The sequence below is a fragment of the Manis pentadactyla genome, chromosome 2 (assembly GCF_030020395.1).
Source record: "Manis pentadactyla isolate mManPen7 chromosome 2, mManPen7.hap1, whole genome shotgun sequence".
Lineage (NCBI taxonomy): Eukaryota > Metazoa > Chordata > Mammalia > Pholidota > Manidae > Manis > Manis pentadactyla.
In genome coordinates, this window is record NC_080020.1 from 157,944,352 (window position 1) to 157,965,579 (window position 21,228).

A 21,228-nucleotide genomic window follows, 5' to 3' on the forward strand; every position below is an offset into this window, starting at 1 on the left:
GTGAGTGGGTGGTGCAGGGTTAAATGGGGAGGAGTGGATCATGGTGAAAGTGGGTGTCACTTTCAAGATGACTGGCTGTGAAGAGCAGCAGCTACAAAGTTTTGGCTTAAGATTCCCCCCAAAGGTGGACCTGGGACAAAGACTGGAGAGCAAGTAGCTGGTTTGGGAAGTGATCCCAAGAAACACCTGTAGAAGAGGCGGATAGAAGCCGGGGAAAGGAAGGAATCCAGCAAGAGAAGGTGCATTAAATAGCCGGTTGCAGCTGTCGGCAACTGGGACTCAATTCTGCAGACAACTACTGAAACACAGTGTAGGATTTACCTCTCTCTCAGATTCTTTGGATGGGCGAGGAAGCCAGGGCACTACCTACCGACGTTTATTCCTAATGGATGGAGGACTGCTGAGGGTGAGGGGGCTGTAAGCACCCCAGCAGTTCTGGGCATGCTCCATTTCTCCACCGAGCAAGCTTTCCACAGCCAGTGACGCCTCCACGTGGTGGCCATTTGCGCACAAAATGGGTGAGTGCCCTTCCCAGGAACATGGGCAAAAGTGGTAAAAAGGAGGGAGTTTTTACAGTATGCTAGGTTAGAGAGCGTGAGCACCGGGAGCACAGTATCGGGAGAGTCCCAGAATGCTGTTTCTCTAAAGCGTAAAAGATGTGAGGCGCAGGGCTGATGCGGGTCATTTTCGGGGGAATGCAGGAAGTCTGCGGGAAATCTGATAGTTACAGTCCTCTCTCTGTCCCTCAAATGCCCCAAAAGTTGTTTTCCAAAAGGAAGTCAGGGTGGGATATCAGAACCGAAGGGACTTTAAAGCCTCCTTCCCCGGGTCGGAAGGGGCGTTCGAGGTCCGGAGAAGAGAACGGCCAGAGTCACAACGCCGGTAATCCGTAGGGCAGGCGGCGCAGTCGAGGGCTCAGGGCCTGGAGGGGATTGTTTCCACGCGGAGTCTAAAGTCGACCCCTGGCCGTGCGCCACCCAGGAGGTCCCGGGCGAAGGGAGCACTTGACCCAGAAAAGACAAGCAGGCGCCCTGGACGCTCCGGGTTCTCTGTGGCCCTTAAGCAGGAAAAGAAAGGACACGCATCTTGGGGTAGGATGGTACCTTAGAACTTTGCGTTCTTATCCACGAAACATCCTCGAAATAGCAGGTGGCAGATCAGAAAGGGACCTTCCGCGGGCACCGCCCCCAGGCAGCGACCCTGGGCTTGGGAGCACGAGCCGCAGCCCTGCTCTCTCTCCAGGTCGCAATCCAGCTGCGGCGCCCCCGGGCCCCCGCCAGGCCCCAGCGTCGCGCCCCCCGGCTCCCTCCAGCCCCCAGCCCCGAGGCCCCTGGGCCCCCGCCAGCCCCCAGCCCCGCGCCCCGATAAGCACCCCCACACCGCACAGCTGGGAAGAGCGCGCAGAGGGGCGGGACCCGCGCGCAGGCCGCGCGGCATCTCGGGGCGGAGGCGGGGCTCCTGCTCCTGCTGACGCGGGGGCGCGGTGGGGCCCGGGGGCGCGCGCCCGGGCGAGCCCCGCGCTGAGCCGCTTTCCAGCCGGCTGTCCGTGCGGCGGCTCCCGGGCTCCTCCTTCGCCATGTACACCTTCGTGGTGCGGGACGAGAACAGCAGCGTCTACGCTGAGGTCTCCCGGCTGCTGCTCGCCACCGGCCACTGGAGGAGGCTACGGCGCGACAACCCCAGGTTCAACCTGATGCTGGGGGAGAGGAACAGGCTGCCCTTCGGGAGACTGGGTGAGTGCGTCCCCGATTCCCGCCCTCCACGGCCCCCTGGAACGAGCGCTTTTGTTGTTAAGGTCACGAAGCTCCCCCTCTGTCCTTCCTCGGGAAGGAAAAAGAAGGATGCATAAAGGCCTGCACCCTTCCTTTCCTTGCCTCTGGTTTCCAAAGTCGGACTGGGCTGCAGCTGCTTGACGACAGCTGGTTCCTGCAGCCTGGGGCGCCGGCCGCGCGTTCCCGCAGCCCCGGGCCCGACGCGCCCAGCCGGGCCGGGCAGAGCGCGGGGCGGGGTCGGGGGTCGGGGGTGGGCTCCGCGGGGCGGGGCCGGAGCACACCTCCCACCCGCGTGCGCGCGCAAAGGGGCGGAGCAGAGGAGGCCCAGCGGCTCCTAGAGGAGGTGGCTCAGAACGCGTGCAGGCCACTTCGGCCCACGCGCCGTTGACCTGCGCGTGGTCTCATGGCATCTCCTCTGCACAGTCATCCGAGAATGCGGAGCGCAGCCCCTCTCCGGATGGCCAGGCTTCCTATCAAAGACCCAAGGGGAGAATCAAGGAGGAAAGGGCCTCTTCCTTGGAGGGCAACCCAGAGAGAGCAGTGTTCTGTGTCCAGGGGAGGAGGCAAGTTTTTAGAAATAGGTGCGGTCACAGGGTGGAGAGGTTGAATGGGCAAAGGCTGACTGGCTGCTGGGAGCTCCCACAGACCCCTTGCGGGAATGGGTACAGTCATGATGGTTGGAGGAATGAGGGTTATTGCAGCATAGATTTAGGGAATTTTTTTCTTTGGAATAGTGCCATGCACAACTTTTTTATTATACAAGTTAAAGATGTATGATGGGGACACCATGGAAATAGTGTGTACGGCCCCCAGAAATCTTGGAATTCAGGAAGTGTGCCTGGAGAGTCCCTTTTGTTAAACTGTCCTCCCAGGAAATCCTCAGCAACGAAAATACTTTACTTGAGAGAAGAAAAACTGCTTATAGTTGAGAACATTTGTTTCTTCCCTGCTCTATGTGCTTCCCTGTTTGACTTGCTTACCTTCTTCTTTGGACTGGGTAAAGCCTGGCTCTAAAAGCTTATGTGGTATCCTAATACTAAAAATAAGGCAAAATTGCTGTGCTGGGACCCAAGCAGGGGTGGTTCACGTTGCTGTGGTGCTCGGGACTAGGTAGAAGGAGCAGAAACCTTGAGGCACCAAATTCTGAACTGGTCCCGCAAAGTCAGCAGATGATCAGTAAACATTTGGTATTTATGGGACAGAAAATGGCACCCTACAACCAAAATGGTTGTATGCCTTCACTGTTAGGAATATTTAGCTTTTGCTTAAAGTGCATTGTGTGACACCCCAGGAGGTGGCTTACAGCGTCAGGCAGAGGCTCAGGAATGCCAGTGTCACGGGGGAGGAGAAGGTAGGCAGTTCAGGTATGAGCCAGGTTCATCTGCCTCAAGGAGACGGGGAGAGCCAGTTAGTTTCCTGAAACTTTTTGACGGTATGCTGTTCTTGGAGGAATTATTCTTACCTCTGTCATCTTCAACCTTCCTTTGTTTGGCTTAACTTTTATTTTTGTTGCTGGAAATTCAATGCATTAGGATTTTAAACAAAAATTGAGTTTTATTTATATCCTTTCTGCTCTAATTTTATAGAAGAGGGGACATGCAGGAAGGTCTGTTGAAAATGAGTTTCCCTGTGGGGAGATGCACAGAAGTCTGGGCTTCTGATATCATAGCCATGGCCTCTCCAGTACCTTCTGTGGCTCTCCTGGAAGCGCACAGAAGTAGACATTTGTGAGAACAGTGCTGTCATCGTTCTACTGCCTTTGATGGCTATAGAAAGCAAGGTTAGGGGTGCCAAAATGTGACTGTTAAAGTCCTTACTGTACAAAGATTACTAAATCCACGTGTGGTAAGAGTTGAGTGTGGTTGGGATGAGGGAGAGGTGAAGTAGAAAATACTTCTTCATCCTAAGAAGCAAAAATGAAGCAGTAGCCCTTGGCACACCTACAATGTCCATATTATCATATCCTCTCCCAGAAGGGTGAGCTGCTAAGGAAAGGGGGAGCACGGGTGCCAGGCTATAGGATTGTTCCACTTCCAGCCACTAGTCCTGAAATGGGAAAAAGAGGAGCTGGGCATGACAAGCCATATCCTCCCCTGTGTGCTGGTGCTGACATTGCCATTTCCCACCGGTCCTATTTCCGTTCTGAGCCTCCTCTTTCCTTCATAGGTCACGAGCCGGGGCTTATGCAGCTGGTAAATTACTACAGGGGGGCTGACAAACTGTGCCGAAAAGCTTCTTTAGTGAAGTAAGTGTTTTTTAAGACCTGTTTTCACTTCTTTGCATAAATGTCATTGGCTTTCATCCTGAAGCACTTAAGCAAAAATGCGAGATTTCTTATACAGGGCGAAATACTTTTATTTTAAAAGCCAACAGTATTAGTTCTGGAGCGCCCTCTGTTCCTTTGATTGCAGTCCAAAACTTTGCTGTTTGTGCTTGTTAAAGCCTGCCTGTCTCTTAGGTGAGTCTCCTAGAAGCAGAGCGGGAGTCAGAGTTTCTTGTGTGATTTTGCAATGGGGTGGGGGTGGGCGGTGGCTCTCAGGAGAAACTTATCCAGAAGGAAGGGGAGTGGAACAGCCCGGGAAGGAGGCAAGCAAAGAGGTAGTTCCAACTGAAGTCTTGCCTCAGCCTAGCTCCATGGAGCTTGGAGTGAATGGCACCTCAGAGTCACTGCAGCTTGAGGCAAGGGACCATGCTTCTGTACTCCAGTATCCATCAGGCACTGGCTACAGGGAGAAGTGGAGGACATAGCTCCCAGTATTTCTGAGCAGGGGTTGGACCCTGGAGAGAGGGTATGCATGAGCCCTCAGAAAGGACACCTGGGCAGGGTATAACAGCATCTGCTACACTGCCCATCTCTGAGCAGTTGGGTATGGCCGGCTGTCTAAAGCAGAAGGAAGCAGTATTATACAGTGATTAAGATCAGCAGCTTAAATTTTAATCCCAGCTCTTCCCCTTAACTAGCTTGGACAAATTTCCTCATCCCTCTAAGCCTGAGAAGCTCCCACATAGGCAGTTGTGAAGATTAAATAAGGTGACACATGTAAAGTATGTAGCACAGTGGTGCACCGTGAGTGTTCAACTCTGTGCCTTAGTTTCCTTCCCTCTAAAATGGGGATAATAATAGGAGGTACCTCAGGGTTGTTGTGAGGATTGAGTTAATTTATATACAGACTTTGAGTAATGTCTGTTTCATAGTTCAAACTATTTAAGTGCAAGCTCTTCTTAGAACTATTATTGTGGCTGCCATTGCTGATTTGTCAGTATTTCAGTAGAGAAGCACTGAATATGGCCCTTAAAATCAGGGCTGTAGCAGGTCTCCAGGATTCCTTCCATGATGAGTAGTGAATTGCATGTGCAGCCAAACAAAGCATGTGGGTAGGACGACCTGGAAGATATGACTCAATGCAAATGCTCTTTTCTACACTCCCATTTCTTTCCGTTCACGCACACTGGCCCCAGTAAATTACATATCCATCTCCCTCTGTAATGGGTTTTTATGATTCGCCAGCTGTTCCTAAAGGAGAGCAAGGCTTTTTGAAGTCTTTTTATTATATATTCAGAATGCAAGAGATTGCTTCACCAGAAGTGGGTTATGATTGTTTATCCAGATTATTCATTTAGAAATCTCTATATTATATTTATTCAGTATTTTTTCTACTATGGTTTTTTTAAGTCTAAAGATAAAGGTAGAATTTTGCTTTCATATGTAGGAACAGAGGATGCTGTAAATATATATATATACATATATGTAGAACATTATATATAATGTCTTACGTATCTTCATACTTTTCAGCTGTAATGAGGTGGAGTGAGTACAGGGCTGGAGTCCTGACCAGGTCTGAGTAGGTATCTAGATCTGTGACCTTGGACAGCGCCAGTCTGCTTGGTCATACCTGCTTTTTGCCTGTTTGTGGCACGTGACATGGTCTGTGATGGCACCTTTAGACGGTGAATGATTTTCACAGGCTGGGGTTTGTCAACATCCTCGTAAGCTACCTTTGCTCTCTCAGTTGTCCTGCAAGGACAGTGGTAATTCCAGGAGGTGATGCTTTCATTTGTCATTTAGTTTCTCTCTCATAACTTGTATGGCTTGAAAGGACCCCAGAGAGTTAAAAATGTAACTGCCTTCATTTTTGTAGGACAAAATGGCAGCTCATAGAGGACAGCTGGGCCTCCCTTGGCCGTAGCAGTTAGTGTGGAGCCCAGACAGTTCTAATCTGTACAGATGGGGCCCATGGGCAGCGTGCTGGATATGCCTCAGAGGGCTTCCCAGAGCTTCGGTGGGGCCCTACGTGGGACCCTGTACAGCAGGTGCCAGTTCAGGGAGCTTCAGAGGCCACAGTCTCAGAGCCCTGAATGGTTTTTCTTCTGGTCCAGCTTTGAGGCTCTTTTCCTTTTCTGAGCGTTTTCTTGTACATGTAAAAAAAAAAACCCTCTGTTTGTGATTTCTTTCCACATGGGCTTACAAGGAAATGGAACAAATGCTAAGGACAGGAATAGAATGCTAGCCACATGTGTAATTTTAAATTTCCTAGAAGCGCATTAAAGTAAGTACAAAGAAACAGGTGCAATTTATTTTAATAATGTATTTTACTTAATTAAATTAATCTAAAATATAATTTTGATGTGTAATTAATATAAAAAATAATGAGATGTTCTACATATGAAATTTTTAATTCAGTCTTCAAAATCTGGGCGCATTTTACATTTATGGGATGGCTTAATTCAGACACTAAATTTTCATCTGAAACCCTTGATCTGTATTGAGATTTCATAAAAATTTATGGTTGAAAAAGTAGCTTTACATACCCAAGTTGTCCCACATACTTAAGTTTTTCAGTTACTGAGTCAGATACCAAAATCATTTTTCTTTAATAGTTGCACACACACTGACAAAACTGGTTCCTATTTTTAGATGAGTTGATTTGACTTTCCGAACTATGTCCAAGTGAAATAAATTCACCAACTCTTGTGTCAACTCAGTATTAATAGTTGAATTCAAAGGAAGTACTGAATAAATTGAAAAGAAACTCTAAACGTAACAGTATCAACAAAATGTTCTTCAAATTTGTCTTTAATTTTTGCAGCTAATTTGCATAGTGCTATTACCATTGAAATCTTCTGCATATTGAATCATGTTATAAAAACATGTAAAACATTACTATTGATTTGTATTATGAGGTTGGAACATGAATTCTCACACCTGTGTTGTTAGGTCATAAATAAGATCTTTTCCCTTCCCTGGAGCTTTTAAGTTGAGCTTATTTATATCAAGGTAGGTATAGGTGAGAAAACCTAAATCACACTGCCGTTTTTTACCTCTAATTATTGAATGGAAACAGTGATTTGGCAAGCATTCCTTTTATTGCCAAAAAAATCTGAATTGGAGTTAACAATACAGTAAATCTTTGTAAAACTCCCTTCTCAGTCAGTGAGCACTGGCAAAGAGCACAGCATCATTAAATTCATTGTCTTCTGTTTCTTTCAACAATTCCATACTGGGAATCATTGTAGCATTTGCAGGGATATAATAACTCATTTTAGCAACTGTATCCATGATACTTTTCCTGCAGAAGGCTTCAGAAATCTGAGTGCAAATGTTTTCAATATGTATCATTGCAATGAAGTAAATGTTTCCACTATGTATCATAGAGTGGAATGAAGCAGTGAAGGAAGCATCAGTCTATTAAAATCCCAGTAAGTCAGATTTTAACCCAAGCTAGCTGAAGTACTGTCTGTCATTATAGAAACTGATTTTTCACATGTGGGTGAAATTCCTCTTTGACAGATATAAAAGACTCAAGAATATCTACACTATGAAGTTGATATTTTTAGGCTGCAATTTGACAATATTTTTTCATTTATTTGGAAATTCTTTGAGGCCAAACATATTCAAAGTATTAATTGGACAATGTCTCATGTCATACAGCTCAACTAAAGCTAAAGAAAAATATTTAAGATTTTTCAAAGTTTGGATCAATCTTTGATGTTATCAGAAACATTTTGAATTCTATGGGCAATATTCGTGACTTAACTAAAAATTGTTCACTTTTTATAGAATATATTTTTAGTCTTTTCCTCAAAATATTTCCTTTAGGCTTATTTCCACCTCTAAAACTGTGTGTGTGTGTGTGTGTGTGTGTGTGTGTGTGTGTGTGTGTAAGAGACCAAGCCATTTTAAAAGTGACTGAAGTTAAAGTTCAGAGCCTATTAAAAATGTGTTAAAAAAAATTTTTGTTGGGTATTGAATTCTGATTTTAGCCACTAATGTCACTTTTCGACTGTTGAGAGGAAATTGATTTTTCTTTTCGACTGTTGAGAGGAAACTGCTCTTGAAATTCATTATGTGTCTACTGAAAATGTCTCCTTTATACAGCAAATAAACTGCTTTTTTGTTTGATTCTGCCACAGCAAACTGCAAGTGCTGCTCATGAAATTTGGGACATCTTTCTTTTTGTTTTTTTCCCTTTACTGTTCTGGTCATGGTTCTAGCTCCACATCCCCACTCAGTTCTATATCAGGCATATGCCTTTGTTTTAAATTTAAAAATCTGTCATACTTATTTTTGGACTAGAAAAATAATTACATTTTATTTTGGTTACAAATTTTGTTTTACATAACTGCCATTGTAACTCACGCTGTCTGCATAGTAAACACATTATAGTGCATGGGGGAAAACCATCGCTTGGACTGAATCAATCCATTGTTCCTGAGTAGAATAGTGATGTGCTGATGTGTAATACTAGGAAACAACACGTGTGCCTGACATGCACACTGCAATACAACAGAAATGTCTTAGGTCATGCAGTGGTTAAAGTGAAAGGGCATCCTACCAAAACAGTGAAGTTATACTTAGTGGGAAATTTTTTAATGTCTCCATTTCTAAATTGAAAATAAACAAAATTGAATATTCTGTTCCGGAGTTGCATTGGCCACATCCGAAGTGTTCCGAAGCCCCTTGTGACTAGTGGCTGCCATAGTGGACGATGCAGATAGAGTTGAACATTCAGTGAGTTAGAAATTTACTTATTTAGTGTTCTTTTGAGTTCAAGTAACTTTTCAAATCTGTTGCTGTTGACTTAAAAATAACCTTATTTTAAATCTCAATTTCTGCCATTTGCTGAGAGTGGGTTTTACACCTTATCCAGGCTTAACATTGATGGTTCTGTTCTAGACGGACTAAAGAGCACAGCATAGGGAAAGCCTGCAAAGGTCTTGGGTGTGCTCCTCCCTGCCTCTGATTCCTGGGAATAAGGGCAGGTTTAGAGTTAGTTAGGACTTGGGAGTTTGGGGCTTGCATGATGACTGTTTCTTACTACCTGTGTGATCTTGGGAAATTTACTTCTCTGTGACCCACTGCCTAATCTCTGACATGTGATTCTTGTGCCCCCCACTCCAGGGGTCCCAGGAGAGTAAATGCAGTGGGAAGCCCTTTGTAAGCCCTTATATTTATTGTCTTCCTGGGGGCTGACTTTATCTTCCCTTGTGTTATGTTATTTGGGGGGCAAGAAGTATGTTTGGTTATGACCACTGGAGTCCTTGTCCATTAGAAAGACTCCTCCTTTATTCTGTCATTGAAGCCAGGCTGGGCTAAAAAGCAAGGAATGAAGAATTATAATAAGTCTGTAGATAATTCAGATTCCTAAGTAGTAGCCTATTCTGTCCAGAGGGTTGGGCCAAGATAGTATTTCTGCTAGCAAGCCAAATACTTTACCTAGTTCTCCACTTTTTTTTTTTTTTAGTATAGATCTAGTTCAGCCACAGTGTATTTCTTGAGAAGTTGTTGGACCAGGATTATTTCAAGTTTCTTTAGAGATGCATTTTAAAAGATGCATTTTCTAGACATTAAGCCCCTTTTGAATCGACTGGAACATGCTTTTAAACTTGCATGTAGTAGCTATGTGCTGCCAACTCCTGTGTTAGAGGTCCGCCCAGGAAGGCCAAGAGCAAAGAGGGAGGTAAGAAGGAGATCAGATCCTGGCCCTGATATTGCTCTGCCTCAGCTGCAGGGGAAAGTGCCATCTTTTCTGAATAAAGTGACAGGGTATAGTAAAAAGGGAGACTGACCCTCTGTCATCTGCCAGGCTAATCAAGACAAGCCCAGACCTGGCTGAGTCCTGCACATGGTTCCCAGAGTCCTATGTGATTTATCCAACTAATCTCAAGACCCCAGTTGCTCCAGCACAGAATGGAATCTACCCTCCTGTCAATAGCTCAAGGACAGATGAAAGGGAATTCTTCCTGGCTTCTTATAACAGAAAGAAAGAAGATGGAGAGGGCAACGTATGGATTGCAAAGTCATCAGCCGGTGCCAAAGGTGAGTTGGCATTGCCCCCTTCTCCCTTTCCTGCATGCTCCCCATGTGCTTTGTTCAATCCTTTGTTAGATTTTAATGATGTCTTCAGATGACTGACTATTCTAATCTGAGTCCTCAAGGGTAGAGGTCACATCTAGTTACATAGTTTTAGGTATCTAACTACTGATAACTTGTAAAGAATGATACATATCTGGCCCAGGTGTTTCCCCTTAGCTTGGCATGCAGTGTGGGGGCATTTTAAACTTGACCAGTCTGTTCCAGAGCTCTCCATTCCCTTCCCACCTTTATCCACCCCAGCCCGCCTCTCTTTCCATTTTCCCACTTAGGGTCTCATCCCACTGTTCACCAATCTCTGAAGCCCAAAGCTGTGGAGTCATCCTGGGCCGCTCTTTTCTTTACAACTGGACCTGATGTGGCGGCAGGTCTTGCTAGCTCTACCTTCCTCCTGGGTTCTGAACTAGACTTTTTCTTGCCATTTCCATTGCTCTCACTTGAAGTCAAAGCCACTTGCCTCTCTGGTCTATGTAATTGCAGGGTCTGCTCATAGCCAATTCTCCTCGGAGACACAATGATGTTTTAAAAACATAAATCTGATCATGTCAGATGATCTCCCTGCTCCAGACTCACCAGCTGGCTTCCCAATGCAATTAGAATGAACTCCAGATTCCCGGTGATAGCATACACCATCTGACATTTGCTCCTACCTCTGATCTCATCTCCTATTCCCGGCCTTGCTCACCGTACTGTAGCCACGCCTGTCTAGTTTCCTGGAAAAGCCCAAAATTGGTCCCTGCACCAGGAGCACACTTACATGGATTATGGGCTTTTCTCTCAGCTTCAGTGTTGCCTTACCAGAGGAGGCTTTTATGATCTAAAATAGCTTTTATGCCTGTTGCTTTCTATCCTACCCTATTCTTTTTCCTCCTTGCACTAACATCTTCCTAGCGCTTTATCACATATCTGCTTACCTGTCCATCTCCCCTGTCATATTGTGAGCTCCATATAACACAGACTTTCTTATTCATCTTTGTACCCTCCCCATAGGCACTCAGTAAATGTGTTCTGAGTGAATACATAGAAGGAATAAGGTTTATAATATTAACTGAGGCTAAAATATAGGCAGTTCAATGTAATGAACACATAAACACAGTCTCTCTCTCTGTAACTACCATCATATGCTCTTTTAAAAATCAATCCATTTTGAACTTACTTCTTTTATTGCCTTGGAAGACCATCTGGGCATTGGTACTCATTTCTGTCCCCAGTCCAGTGGGCCTCCCCTTCTTTTCCATCCAACCATGAGACAGGAGGGCGTCACTGGAATCTCCTGAAAGTGGGAGAGTTGGACTCTTGCCATGAGCCAGGTACCTCACCTACTTCTCTCTCCCCTCTTCTGACCTCTTGTCAAGTACTGTCCCTTAGCTTGGTTCTAACGGAAAATGGGGGAATCGGAAGACGAAATAGACATTCACCGTATTCTAGATTACTCCTGTGGATTTGGGCCTGAGGCAGGAAGGCCACTGTAAGGACACCTTGTGTCATGGAGCCTTGACTGGAGTAGTAACTGGGAGCGAGGCAGGGCTCTTGGTGGAAGGACATGTCAGGTCGCAGCAGCTATCCCCCCTGGACACCCCCTGGACCCTTACCAAGACAGTACACAAGGTGACGCTCAGCACCAGGGAGCAGTAAAAAGAGAACAAAATACCAGAAAAAGAAGAAATTGTGCTTTAGGAGTTAAGTGGTGTGCATTTGTTTTGTTTGGGAACTACAAAATGAAGCCAGTAGAGTCAATGAATGACTTTATTTTTGTTAAACAAATATTTAGTACCTGTTACCTGCTGAGTAGAGTTGGCTCAACCTTCACACTATATCCAGTACCAAGACCCCCTGTGCACCATCCCCACCACCCATCTTGGGTCTGAGCTGCCCTTCCCTTCAGCTGGAGCACTGCCTTCTGCACTCCTGCCCTTGGCCATTTTCTTGAGTCTACACACAATACAGCAGACAGCCTGTCAGAGTGCAGTCAGACCATGTCATGTCTGTGTTCACTGCTGTCTCCCTGGGGCCAGGGCAGCGGCACCAGGTACCCAGCAAAGATTCAGTCTATGTACTGAGTGAGTGAATGAGTCGATGCATGAAGTAATGAGTATTTGGAGATACAGAGATAAATAACATAGACTTGGGTCTCATGCCCTCATGGACCCAATCCAGTCAGATGCTAACTGTGCATCTATTTCCGGATAAATAGTTGAGAACAGCAACAATGACAACAAAATACTGTGACCTTGAAGCTCCTTGAAGAATTCCAGAGTTCCTTGACAATTTCACCAGGTTTAGTTAGTAAGGATATGCATAAACAATATTAAAAATACAGTTAACAAACACATGGAAACATGCTATACTAGTATCCAAAATGTATAAAATAAATGTGAATTTTATTTATCATTTTATACCTATAAAATAAGAAAAAACCTTCAGTGATACTGTTGCTGTAAGTTGGTTGTAAACTATTTCCTTTTTAGTGGTGATACACGACCCTTTGGAAAAACAATAGGAGAACACAGAGCAAGAGCCATAAAGAGTCTGTGTGCTTTGGCCCACTAATCTCATTCCTGAAAACTTCAGGGAAATATTTTAAAAGAAACAAGAGTGATCTATAGCAGAGACATTTACTACTATGTTACCTGTAATAGCAAAATATTATTTGGAAACAATCCATTCTCCAGCACTGAGTAAACAAATATATAATTTTTTGTATCCACACAATGGGATTTTTTTCAGCTGCTAACATAATTGTGAAATTAATCTAGAAACAATGAAAATATTGACAATATAAAGTAAAAACAATAATATGAAATGAGTTCACTGTTATTGAGCCCATCTTTGGAAGGTAATGAAAAGAAAAACAATTATATTAGGAAATAAGACTATGGGTAACTTTTCTATTTCACTTTAGTGTCATCTTTTTTCAATGATAATAGTTTTTTAAAGTTATAAAAATGTATCCTTTCACTTTCCCATTATTTTTCCCACCTACCAGCCATAGGTATACTACTTTTCAGTGGGAAATATTTTACATAAGGAAAATGAGGTTAGAGTGTATGAGAAGAACAGCCAGGTTATGGAGACAAGACATCAGTAAGTGACAGAGATAGTTTCAGGGCATTAGTTTAGTCAGAAAGTGGTGTTTTAGGGTGGTTATTCTAGAAGTAGTGTAGTAGAGGAGGAAAGACTAAGGTCGACAGAAAAATTGGCAAATGGAAATAAAGAGGAACCAGGATACCTGAGTGTGGTTTCTGAGGAAGATGAAACAGAATGAGTCATGTTCTTACAAAAAGAGAGGAAGGGAGCTTTTCCAAGTTGTTTAGCAGTTTCTTTTAAGAGGCTAACCAAATGGTGGAGCAAGTGACAGAAACAGGGTAGTTGGAAAAGGGTTGGCTTTTAGGAAAGATGAATCATCAAGTTAATGAACTAAATTAAATTAATTTGTACTGAAACCATGAGACCTGAGTAGAGACAAGCTATAAATATGAAGCATGGGTGGGAGGTCCTATAACTAAAAATTCAGTTCAACAAGGTTGCAGGATATGAGATCAACACAAAAATGAAGTGCATTTCTGTATACTAACAGCATGTGGGAACCAAAATTAGAAACATGATACCACTTACAAATCACCTTAAAGAAAATTTAATGCCTCAGTATAAACTTAACAAAACCTGTACAGGATCTGTGTGCTAAAAATTATAAAACAACAGTGAAAGAAGTAAAAAAGAACCTAAATAAGTGAACATGCATACCATGTTCATGGATTGTAAAACTCAACAAATGTAAAGATGTCATTGCACCCCAAATCGATCTATAGGTTTAATGTGATTGCTATCAAGACCTCAACCAGGTTTTTGTGTAAACATAAAGCTGTTTCTGGAATTCATATGGAAAAGCACAGGCCCTAGAATAGCTTAAACTATCTTGAAAAAGAATGAAGCGGGAGGAATCACTGTACCTAATATTAAAGCGTACTACGTAGCTTCAGTATTCAATATAGTGTAGTGTTTGTGGGGGGATGGTAACATAAATCAGTGGAACAGAGAAGTCAGAAACAGGCCCCTATATATGCCTACCTGATTTTTAACAAAGGTACAAAAGCAATGCAATAGAGAGAGGAGAGACTTTTCAACAAATGCTGGAGCAGGTGGATATCCATGGACAGAAACATGAGCCACAACCTAGCCTCACACCTTGTGCAAAAACTAAATCAAAATGGATTGTGGACATAAATATAAATTATGAAACTATAAAAGTTTTCAGAAAATAAAAAGGAAATAGGACAAAAAACTCTTAAACTTGATTCCAAAGATATGATCCATAACAGCAAAAGTTGATAAATTGAACCTCATAAAATAAAAAGCTTTTGCTCTGTAAGAGACCCTACTAAGGAGGATGAAAACACAAGCTACAGACTTGGCAAAAGTCTGTCAAACCACATTACCTGACAAAGAACTCATATCTATGATATATAAACAACTTTCAAGACAACAGTTAAAGAAGTAATCCAGTTAGCAGGCAAAAGACATGAGAATGCATTCCACTGAAAAGACTCTACAGATGAAAAATAAGCAATTGAGAAGATTTCCAATATCATTAACCATTAAGGAAATTCAAATTAAAACCATAAAACCATAACTACACCCATGTTAATTTTAATTTAATTTACTAGTTTTTATTTAAATTAAGAAATAGTCATGACATCAAATGCTGGCAAGGATCAGGAGAAACTAGATCACTCATACAGTACTGGCAGGAATGTAAAATGGCACAACCATTTTGGAGAACAGTTTGTTAGTTCTTCAGAAAGTTAGACAGAGATACCATATGACCTAACAATTCCAATGGCAGGTATATTCCTGAAAGAACTGAAAACATGTCTACACAGCAACTTCTCTGCAAATCTTCACAGCAGCATTATTTATAGGAGCCAAACAACTGTGGAAACAACTCAAATGTCCATCAGTTGTTGAATGGATGAACCAAAGGTGGAATATCCATATATTATTGTCATAGGAAGGAGGAACAAAGTACTGATACATGCTGCAACATGGATGAACCTTGAAAACATTATGCTAAATAAAATAAGCCAGACACAAGAAGGCCACACACTGTAGGATTCCATTTATATGAACCATCCAGAACAGGCAAATCCATAAAGACAGAAAGTAGATTAGTGGTCATCAGGGACTAGGGTGAGGAAGGAATGGGGAGTAACTGTTAATGGATTGGGTTTTTGGGGGAAGTGATGAAGATGTTCTGAAATTAGATTGTAGTGATGGTTGTAAAACTCTAGGATGTATGAAAAATCATCGGATTGTACACTTTGAAAGGGTTCATTTCCCAGTTTGTAGACTATTTCTCAATAAAGCTATTAAGAATATTATACCATTTATTTAATATTGATGGATACCTTCAGTATATCCAATTTTTTTCTGTTATGATGCTGCAGTCAATCTACCTGTACATTTGTGTGTATGCCCTAACCCCCTGATATTTCTATAAGATGTAGTGTTAGAAATGGGTTTATTGGTCATAGGAGGTACATAGTCTTTATTGTGGTAGCCAGTGACCAATAGTCGTGTGGCATTTAGTTAGGGTGCTCAGATATTTTGAATGTCTGTGACAATGGAATGTCATGGTTGGAACCTGCTGAGATAGTGATTGCAGTCCTCTGTTTAGAAAGTGTTGGAAAGATAACCCTGGTGCTCTTATGACACAGGGAGTGTAATGGTTTGGAGGAATGAAGAGATGGAGAAAGAAAAGAGGAACAGGCTAATACAAGCTTCCTGTCAGTTTTCTCCTGCTGTCAGTACTTCCTTTCTGACTTTTCGAGAGCTTTTCCCCTTGAAATGAACTGGACTGGTTTCTGTTTGGATTTTGCCCCGTAGGGGAAGGCATCCTCATCTCCTCAGAGGCTGCAGAGCTCCTGGATTTCATAGACAACCAGGGCCAGGTGCACGTGATCCAGAAATACCTTGAGCGCCCTCTGCTCCTGGAGCCGGGTCATCGCAAGTTTGACATTCGGTAACACATCAGAGTCTGGAGTTTTATTTGTCTGAAAAAATGCAGTGGTGTGTAATGAGGATGGTAACATGGAATGTGAGGAAGTATTTCACCATGCTTAATATCTTACTAAAATTGAGCACAGCTGATTGGAACTGAGCTTCTCTACCTAATCTTCTGTTTTTCTTTTAATATTTTTCTGTTCTTTCTAGAAAAAGTTATTAAGATTATGGATTTTATATTTTTAAATTCTATTTAATGAAAATGACTCATGGATCCATAGAGAAGTGTATATATGGGACTTGCTCATGGAAGAGGCTGAGAGATGCACATAAAACACATAATCAGATACAACAGATCATGTGATCCAGCCAAATAATCTGTCCTTACTACATTATTTGTGTCCCACTTTTTAAGGATTTCATGAACACACCTAGGTTTTCGGATTTTAACTTCATGAGCAAAGGGCCTGGAGTAGAGAAAGATGTTGTATGGTGCTTTCCAAAGAAAACAGGCCTGTCCCCAGCTTGCCCTTGGCCCCAATCTCATCAAGGACACAGTCTACCTGATTCCTTCACAATGACTTGCTGCTTCTTGAATCCTATGTCAGATTGGCTTCGGAATGAACAGTCTTCTTCTTAAGATGACTGAAAGATCAAACATGACAAATGAAGGCTTCATAGATAAACCTTAAAAAAACAGCTAGATCTCTTCAAAAAGCTGCCTCTTTTGAACAGATTAAAGTCTCCTTGTCACTTATGATGAAAAGTTTTGTTTTCCTCATTATAGTGTAATCCACTCTCTTAACTAATTGTCATGGCTTGCCTCATATAATTGCTTCCTTCCTCTGCTTCACTCCAAAAAAGTCAAGGTGTGGGGATGATATATATGATACGGAGAAACTTTGGATAACTTGAGTAAAGCAGTGCTTTTATTTTCTTGCAGAAGCTGGGTCTTAGTGGATCATCAGTATAATATCTACCTCTACAGAGAGGGTGTTCTTCGGACTGCTTCAGAGCCATATCACGTTGATAATTTTCAAGACAAAACCTGCCATTTGACCAATCACTGCATTCAAAAGGAGTACTCAAAGAACTACGGGAAGTATGAGGAAGGGAACGAAATGTTCTTTGAGGAGTTCAATCAGTACTTAACAAGTGCTTTGAACATTACCCTGGAAAGTAGCATCTTACAACAAATCAAACATATAATAAGGTACCTTAATTGTCTCTTTTTTGGTTATATGTACCTTGAAGAAGTTTTGGAAGCTTGTGCCTTTCAAGAAGTGATTCTAGTTAAGTTGTCTAATTGAGGGACAGAAATATTTGTAATAGATGTATATTATCCTTTCAATATCTGTAGTATCTGTAATATGTCACTGCTTTCATTCCTTATATTAGTAATTTACATCATCAGTTTTACTTGGACAGATTTTCTAAAGGTTTATCAATTAATATTTTTTAAAAGTCAGCTTTTGATTATTGATTTTCCCTACTATTTTTGTTTTCTGTCTATGATTTATGTTCTTTATTACACTTTCCTTTGTTTTTTTTCCTCATTTCCTTAAGGTGAAAGTTTAGATCACTGATTTGAGAGCTTTCATTTTTTTTAAATATAAGTATTTAATATTATCCATTTTCCTCTAAGTACTCATTAGCTGCATACATTGTTTTCATTTTCATTTTATTAAAATATTTTCTAGTTTTCCTTGTGACCTCATCTTTGACTTAAGTGGTGTTTAGAAATTTTGCTTACCTTCCAAATATTTGGGGATTTTGCAGACATGGCTCCTGTTGCTGATATCTGCTTTAATTCCATTATGGTCAGAAAACATGGTTTCATGTCTTTAAAATTTGTTAAAGTTTGTTTTATGGCCCAGAATATGGTCCATTTTAGTGAATGTTTTATGTACATTAAAAATAATGCATGTTTATTCTGCTATTATTGGGCAAACTGTTCTGTAAATGTGAATTAGGCGAAGGTGGTTGTAGTGTTGTGCAAATCTTGTATATCCTTGCTGCTTTTCTGTTCTTTGTGGTCTATCCACTATTGAGGGGAGAATCACTGAAGTCTCCAATTATACTTATCAATTTGTCTTCTTTTAGTTTTGTTAGTTTTTGCTTTATATATTTTGAAGATTTGTTGTTAGATATATATGCATTTAGAGTTATTATCTCTTTTTTGGGGAATTAATGATTTCATTATGTAATTTCTAGATCAGCAGGGTTTTTTTTAGCACTTTGAAGGTGGAATATCATTGTCTTCTGGTTTCTGTCTTTTCTGTTGAGCCAAAATCTTAGTTTTGCTCTTAATGTATCTTTTCTCTGTTTTTAAGAGAAATTTTTATTGACTTTTATAAAACACTGTGAAATGTGTATAGTTTCCTTCATACTTATTCTTGCATAGGTGTCACAGTGCTTCTTAAATCTGTGGCTTCAGATATTTTATCTGTTTTGGAATTTTCATGGCCATTATCTTTTCAATTATGGCTTTTGTGCCAGTCTTCTTTCCTTCTGGGTCTAATTACATGGATAGTAATCCTTTTCATTGTGTCTCACATTTCTCCTATGGTTTTTAATGTATCATTTTATCTCTTCCTTCAACTATTGAAACCTATTTTAAAAAGTTAAAAACTGTTAAGGTCTGCTGTTAAATTCAGCTATCGAGTTATTTTAGCTATTGTACTTTTCATTTCTAGAATTTCCATTTGACTCTCTCTCTTTTTTTTTAGATTACAGTTCTCTTGTGGAATTCTCCCACTTGTTTTATATTTTCTTGAACATATTAATGACTGTTCCTTATCAGATTACTCTAAGATCTGCATTACTTATAGCAGAGGTTAGCAAACTATGCCACAGGGGCCAAATCCACCCTACAGCTTGTTTTTGTGTAGCCCATGAGGTAAAAATAGTTTTTACATTTTTAAAAGGTTTAGAAGAAATAGACTGTAACAGAGACCTTATATAGCCTGCAAAACTAAAATAATTCCTATCTGACCCTACGTAGAAAAGTTTGCCATCCCTGGCTTATAGGTCTTATTTCTGCTTTTCCCTCAGTCCTGTTTCTTACTATGGCTGGAAATAATTTTTTAGTGCTATTATTCATTTATTATAGTTTACTAAATCCAGTAGAGATTTTTTAAAATTGAGGTATAGCATGCATAAAGTCCGCAAATCTTAAGTATACAGCATTGTGAATTTTTCCTTATGCATACACTCACCTACTTGTAACGGAATCAGGATAGCACCCCAGAAGACTCCCTAAACTCCCAGACAAAGCCACTCTTCTAACTTTCATCATTGATTCCTTTTGCTCGTTCTTATACTTTCTGTAAATGGAAGTATACTGCATTTACTGTTCGTGTTCAACTTTTTTCACTATTGTTTCTATGAGTATCATCCATATTGTTGCTCATAGCAGTAACGCAGCCTTTTTTACTGCTGTATAGCTGATGGACATCATAGTTGTATCTGTAATATCTTAGCCCTGTAATCTACCTGAATTGTTCTGTGTCAGGTTTCATGGCTATCCCATTGACCCAGGACCATTTGTGCATAAGGCTGTGCTTCTCCCACTGCATTTTGATATGCCTTTGTTATAAAATCAGGTAGCTGTTTATGTGAGCGTCTGCTCTGGGATCTCCATTCTGTTCTGTTAGTTTATTATCTGCCCTATCGTTACCGTTCTGTCACAATGACTGAGGCTTTTTCCTTAATACATTTTTACATAGAATCTAGCAGAACAATTATAGGGCTCAGGGTCCCAGGTCTTCAGGGATTATAGGAGGTTAGATTCTGACACCAAATAAATCAAGTATGCTAAGGAAGAATTCCTTAGGCAAAAGATTATTAGATATTTGCTACATCCCCTCCTCCTCATTGTTCTGTTCAGGTCCAAGAGAGTTGCCGCTTTGGTGCTATAAATACTCTTAACTGCCTTCATGGGTTTTTATTCCCAGCCGGCCTCCTCCTAACCTCCCACTCCAGCTGAAAAAATAGGAGCATTTTAAAATCTCCAATGATTAAAAACATTATTTTAAGGTGAGTTATTATTAATCTTGAGCTTCCGGCAGATGAAAAAAATAATATTTAATTTTGATTTCATCCTGGATCTCTACTTTTCTTTTATGCGATGGAGCATAATACTTCTTTTGCTTTTTTTCTTTAGCATTGTTGGGTCTTTTCCTCTCTTTTTTCCTTTTTCTTTTTTTTACCATGAGCTTCTATTCAATTGAACATTTTTTCTTAATTATATTTTAAAAGGTGTTTCAATTAAAACAAAATTAAGGGTATTTTCTCAGAGATAGAGGTAAGATACAGAAACAAAACAAAAAACAAAACATGATATGTGGTTTGCCAGTGCAGGTCAAAGATAAATAGGAGAAGAAATTCTGATTCCAATTGATTCTTAAATGGCTAACTGCCCTAAATTGTTTTGAAAGGGTTAAACATTATAGAAATACTTTGCTTTTTGGGGGAAAAGAAAGAAAAGAAAATTGATGCCAGGGTGGGTAAAATGGTAGAAGGTTGTGAGGGGAGCGAGACCCTGGCTCTAGGAGGCTTCAAATCTTTAAAATCATGAGCCCAAACCTGCCTGTATGGATACATCTCAGAGTTAGTCACATAGAAGCCAGTTCCCAGCACTTTTTCCTTCTAAATATACAGTTGTGTAGGAGGACAGCTATCTCTGGTAATCTGAGAGTCAGCATAGCAGACTTTATGCTAAAATAGGTATTTTGCCCCAACATTTAGTGGAGGGAAAAATCAGAGAAAATCTTCATAAAACAGAAATGGCATAGGTTTTCTAGGATGGTGGTACTAGATAATATTTATTATTCATAAGTTCCCTGTGTAATTATCTCATAGAACCACCTCAGCAATGGGAGTAGCCATTATTTTTACCCCTGACTTTATGGATAAGGAAATCAACGTTTGGCTCAAAGAGGCTAAAAAACTTCAAGATTCTGGCCTCGGCAGCCTGACCCTGGACCTCGCGTGCTTACTCAGTTTGTTTCTGAGATTTGCTTCCAAATTTCTTCTGTGTTTCATTTTTTCTGAGGTTTTTCCAGTTTTTTCAAACAGTGGTTG

General features: G+C 41.3%; 1 protein-coding gene across 4 annotated transcripts in view; it reads left to right on the plus strand.

The window, feature by feature from the left end:
• The first annotated feature begins 498 nt into the window (after window positions 1-498).
• TTL (tubulin tyrosine ligase) overlaps window positions 499-21,228 on the plus strand; it is a 28,117-nt gene continuing 7,387 nt past the window's right edge. The window contains exons 1-5 of one of the 4 annotated variants that reach the window (XM_036905049.2): window positions 499-518; window positions 3,939-4,017; window positions 9,857-10,089; window positions 16,027-16,162; window positions 17,087-17,356. In XM_036905049.2, the coding sequence (XP_036760944.1) occupies window positions 515-518; window positions 3,939-4,017; window positions 9,857-10,089; window positions 16,027-16,162; window positions 17,087-17,356 (722 nt within the window). In that variant the 5' untranslated portion in view covers window positions 499-514. Of the gene's footprint in view, window positions 519-1,464; window positions 1,734-2,148; window positions 2,354-3,938; window positions 4,018-9,856; window positions 10,090-16,026; window positions 16,163-17,086; window positions 17,357-21,228 lie in introns of those variants that run through there. The other 3 variants (XM_036905048.2, XM_057497007.1, XM_036905047.2) reach the window with 3 other exon arrangements.